The sequence below is a fragment of the Microchirus variegatus genome (genome assembly GCF_963457635.1).
Source record: "Microchirus variegatus genome assembly, chromosome: 11".
NCBI classification, from domain to species: domain Eukaryota; kingdom Metazoa; phylum Chordata; class Actinopteri; order Pleuronectiformes; family Soleidae; genus Microchirus; species Microchirus variegatus.
In genome coordinates, this window is record NC_139812.1 from 29,448,485 (window position 1) to 29,453,484 (window position 5,000).

The following is a 5,000-nucleotide window of genomic DNA, read 5'->3' on the forward strand; positions in this document are numbered from 1 at the left end:
AGTGTTCAGGTCATAGTCTGACTAAGTGTTCAGGTCATAGTCAGACTAAGAGCTCAGGTCATAGTCCGACTAAGTGTTCAGGTCATAGTCCGACTTAGTGTTCAGGTCATAGTCCGACTAAGCGCTCAGGTCATAGTCTGACTAAGTGTTCAGGTCATAGTCTGACTAAGTGTTCAGGTCATAGTCTGACTAAGTGTTCAGGTCATAGTCTGACTAAGTGTTCCTCACCTGTGAACAGGTGAAGTCGGAGACTGGAAGAACCACTTCACAGCTGAGCAGAGCCGGGTCATGGACCAGGTCTTTGACAAACAGCTGAGAGGAACCAGACTGGGAACCAGACTCAACTACCAGCTGCACTGTCAGGAGGACAGGGAGTGAGGAAGCAAGGAAGCAAGGAAGCAAGGAGGGAAGGAAGAGAGGGAATGACAAAGGAAGGAATTTGTTATGTTCAGATCATGATTTAGTTCTTTTATTCATCTTCATCATCATCATCTTCTTCATCATGTTCACAAATTTAAAATCAGTGAAAATAAACCTCAACGTTCTGTTTCATCTTTTGTGTTTCTGTCTTTTCTGCTCAGCACTGAGACACATACATATATACATGTATATGTGTGTATATATATGTATATACATATACATATATATATATATGGGTATACGTGTAACGTGTATACGTATACGTATATATGTACATATATAAAACACATTAACAAATACAACAAATTCAGACCGGAAATTAAAAACCAAGGATTTTACTTTGAAAGGTCAGAACAGATGTACGAACTGAGGCTATCAGGCTAACTGATGCTGTTTGTTTGAATGAATGAATGAATGAATGAATGAATACTGTGCAGGTTAGCACCTGCTGCTGATTTATGAAGAATAAACTAAATAAATATAAACACAAAAGTTTCACAAACATTAAATCACTCTTGATATAAAAGTGAATAGTGACGCAACAAGTTCTGTTCTACAGACTCTCAGTAACAGGTCAAAGGTCAACGATCTGTTAGAACATCACCTGTGACTCCGCCTCTCACCGTGGCTCAGCTGAGTGTGGCACAGCGCCCCCTGTGGCCTCATGTGAAGGACAAAGCAGAAGAGTTCAGATTTAGTTTCAAAAACTTTGTTTTTGTCGATTCGGAAACAAAGAAAACAGAAAAATCAGTTTGCTAAGATATTTATTTACAGGTTTTTAACTCATTATATGAAAAGAAAAGAAAAACATTTGTACAGTTTTATTTACAGCGAGTGTAAGGAGACAACAACGACAACAACAACACAAAACATCAAAGTAAAAAAGATGAAACTTCAATAAAAATTCATCATTCATCTGGAGTGACGGGAAAGTTCTTCTGGATTATTATTATTATTATTATTATGATTATGATTCTTCCACAGAATAAACTGAAGAAAATAAAACGTATTGCACTTGTTTTAACTGTGAGTTTGACCTTTGACCTTTATAACCTGGGCTCTTTGATGTGGAATATCAGGCTTTTATTCTGAAAACTAAGATGAACATTAATAACACTGCAGGTGAAGAAAAGTAATTTACCTTTAAATACTTTCAATAAGAACTAAAACAAACATTCAAGGACCATCGTACACTCTGGACTCTACTGTTGCATTCAAGGACCATCGTAAACTCTGGACTCTACTGTTGCATTCAAGTACCATCGTACACTCTGGACTCTACTGTTGCATTCAAGGACCATCATAAACTCCAGAGGTCAGAGGTCCACCTGACTCAGGCTCCGGCCTCTGATTGGTCGACAAATACAATGTCTCTTTTTTCGCAGGAAATGAGGTCAGAGGAAGACGTAGACAGCTGCACAGAGGCTCCGCCCACACTGACACGCCCTCTCCTCTGAGCTGTGATTGGACAAAGTGTCAGTAAACAGAGTCTGGAGGCGGAGCTAAGTCTAGCTGCAGATCAATCATTTTCTACACTGATCGCTTTATTGATTAATCTGAAATATCAACAATCAATTTCAAATATGTAATTGTTTTGGTTATTGATTATTATTGATCTGCTGATTATTGGTTTGATTATTGATGATTTTACTTCACAATGTTTACAAATAAAATTTGATTCAATCAATAACTGAAATGATCGCAGTCGTCAATAAAGAGATTTGATGGTGACATCGTTACCAAAAGGCCAGAGTCCTCACGTCTGTCCAGCTGATCTGAGAGGTCAAAGGTCAATGATCTAACAGGTCAAAGGTCACTGATCTGACGGGTCAAAGATCTGAGAGGTCAAAGGTCACTGATCTGACGGGTCAAAGGTCAATGATCTAACAGGTCAAAGGTCAAAGATCTGAGAGGTCAAAGGTCACTGATCTGACGGGTCAAAGGTCACTGATCTGAGAGGTCAAAAGTCACTGATCTGAGAGGTCAAAGGTCACTGATCTGAGAGGTCAAAAGTCAACAATCTGAAGGGTCAAAGGTCAATGATTTAACAGGTCAGAGATCTAACAGGTCACTGATCTGACGGGTCAATGATCTAACAGGTCAAAGGTCACTGATCTGACGGGTCAAAGGTCAATGATAAGATGTGTCACTAGTTGCTTTAACAAATAAAAAAGGTGGGCGGGGTCAGTAATGTGACCTCTGACCTCTAACCGTGTGGTCAAATACTGACAGCGGCATTTCACATCGACTTTGTGACGCTCACAGGAAACAAAGACTCTTCTGTTTCCTTTGTGGTTCACATTCAGTTAGCTAACTGTTAGCGTCAGTCAGCTAACTGTTAGCGTCAGCATGGTTAGCGTTAGCTTCTGAGTGCTGGGCTGCTGCTGCTGCTGCTTTTGTCCGTCTCTTTGTTTCCGTCCTTCGTCAGAGCAGAAAAAACCTGTTTTAAAAAAACAAACAAAGGTCAGACACAAACTGTGACCTCTGACCTCTGACCTCTGCTGTGACACTGACCTGAGCCCAGCGGCGGTTCCTGCTCAGCATGTGTGTGTTGGCCATGGCGTTAAAGAGTGTGTGTGGCTGCAGGTCGTCAGGCAGACGACTGAGGAACTGAGCGATGTGAATAAAGTCCATCTGTAACAGGACGTCCTCATAAAGACGCAGGATTCCTAAACCTGTACGAAACAATGTTTCCTCTCCGTCACGACAAAACACGTCCCACACACGACACGCTACGTCCAGGGGGAGGGGCTTACTGTAGAGAGTGAAGATCCTGAGAACACACACACACACACACACACAGCCAGACTTCATTAACCACGCCCAGGGGGAGGGGCTTACTGTAGAGAGTGAAGATCCTGAGAACACACACACATAGACACACAGACAAACAGACACACAGACACACACACACACACACACACACACACACACACACACACACTTCACAAATTCAGAGTGAAAAAAGCTCCACATCATCAGAGGGAGGGTGTGTGTGTGTGTGTTCTGTGTGTGTGTGTGTGTGTGTTCTCTGTGTGAGTCTGTGTGTGTGTGTTCTGTGTGTGTGTGTTCTCTGTGTGAGTCTGTGTGTGTGTGTTCTCTGTGTGTGTGTGTGTGTGTGTGTGTGTGTGTCTGTGTGTGTGTGTGTGTGTGTGATGACTCACCAGTCGATGAGGTAAAGGTCAGGGGTCAAACTGCTGATCTGAAAGTGACTGAAGAGTCGAGGAAGATTCTCCTCAAAGAAAACTTCAAAGGCTGCAAAATACTTCAGCATCTGAGAGAGGAGGAGCAGGAGGAGCAGGAGGAGAGAGAGGAGAGAGGAGGAGAGAGAGGAGAGAGGAGGAGAGAGGAGGAGAGAGAGAGGAGGAGAGAGGAGGAGAGAGAGAGGAGGAGAGAGGAGGAGAGAGGAGGAGAGAGAGAGGAGAGAGAGAGGAGAGAGAGAGGAGGAGAGAGGAGGAGAGAGAGAGGAGGAGAGAGGAGGAGAGAGGAGGAGAGAGAGAGGAGAGAGAGAGGAGGAGCAGGAGGAGAGAGGAGGAGGAGGAGGAGAGAGGAGGAGAAGGAGGGGAGAAGGAGGAGAGAGGAGAGAGATGAAGGGGAGAGGAGGAGAGAGGAGGAGCAGGTGTGAAGTTAAATGATTAGTGCTGTCAAATGATTTAAATATTTAATCATGATTAAATATTTAAATCATGATTAATCACAGTTTTATTCTAAATGTCTCTTCATGTCTTTTTGTTCCATTATTTTCATCATTTTAATTCTTAACAAAGTGAATCAGTTTAATTTGTATAAACGTTATTTGCATATTTTGTCATAAACTGTTGTGTAAAGTTCAACATCCAAATTTATCTAAATTGCAATTCAGCTTCCTGCAATCTGAAGAAACATTTATAATAATATATATATTATTATATTATATATTTATAATATAATAATATATATATATTATATACATATATTATATGTGTGTACGTGTGTGTGTATGTGTACATTTGTGTGTACATGTACATGCGTGTGTGTACGTGTACATGTGTTCGTGTGTACATGTGTGTGTACATGTGTGTGTGTACATGTGTGTGTGTACATGTGTGTACGTGTGTGTGTGTGTGTGTACCAGTTCATGGTCCACTCTGTAGAAAGTCATGTGACAGGGTTTATTCAGAAGGTTTGCAAAGGTGATGAAGGCGTCTGCCTCCTCCTGGTTTAAGATGAGAACTGCAGCGATGAACGACATACCCTGAACCTGAGGACACACACACACACACACACACACACACACACACACACACACACAGTGTGTAACATCAGTACAGTTCAGTTCACACACACACACACACACACACACACACACACACACACACACACACACACACACACACACACACACACACACACACACACACACACACTCAGTCAGTGTGTAACATCAGTACAGTTCAGTTCACACACACACACACACACACACACACACACACACACACACACACACACACACACACACACACACAGTCAGTGTGTAACATCAGTACACACAGACTTTAACACACACACTTATAAACTCACATAACCGATGTCAGGTCTGT

At 42.1% G+C, this 5,000-nt stretch overlaps 2 protein-coding genes across 2 annotated transcripts in view; one reads left to right on the top strand and one right to left on the bottom strand.

Moving 5' to 3' along the window:
* The window catches only part of sult6b1 (sulfotransferase family, cytosolic, 6b, member 1), a 4,934-nt gene extending 4,440 nt beyond the window's left edge, over positions 1-494 (top strand). Inside the window, exon 7 of the mRNA XM_083897271.1 lies at positions 239-494. Within this exon, the coding sequence (XP_083753397.1) occupies positions 239-378 (140 nt within the window). The 3' untranslated portion in view covers positions 379-494. The remainder of the gene's footprint in view (positions 1-238) is intronic.
* Positions 495-1,261: 767 nt separating this feature from the next.
* The window catches only part of LOC310933935 (TBC1 domain family member 12-like), a gene marked incomplete at its 5' end in the record, with an annotated part of 11,777 nt that continues 8,038 nt past the window's right edge, over positions 1,262-5,000 (bottom strand). Inside the window, 5 exons of the mRNA XM_083897505.1 lie at positions 1,262-2,860; positions 2,935-3,193; positions 3,585-3,694; positions 4,532-4,660; positions 4,981-5,000. The exon at positions 4,981-5,000 is cut by the window's right edge and continues 52 nt beyond it. Coding sequence (XP_083753631.1) covers positions 2,780-2,860; positions 2,935-3,193; positions 3,585-3,694; positions 4,532-4,660; positions 4,981-5,000 — 599 coding nt within the window. The 3' untranslated portion in view covers positions 1,262-2,779. The remainder of the gene's footprint in view (positions 2,861-2,934; positions 3,194-3,584; positions 3,695-4,531; positions 4,661-4,980) is intronic.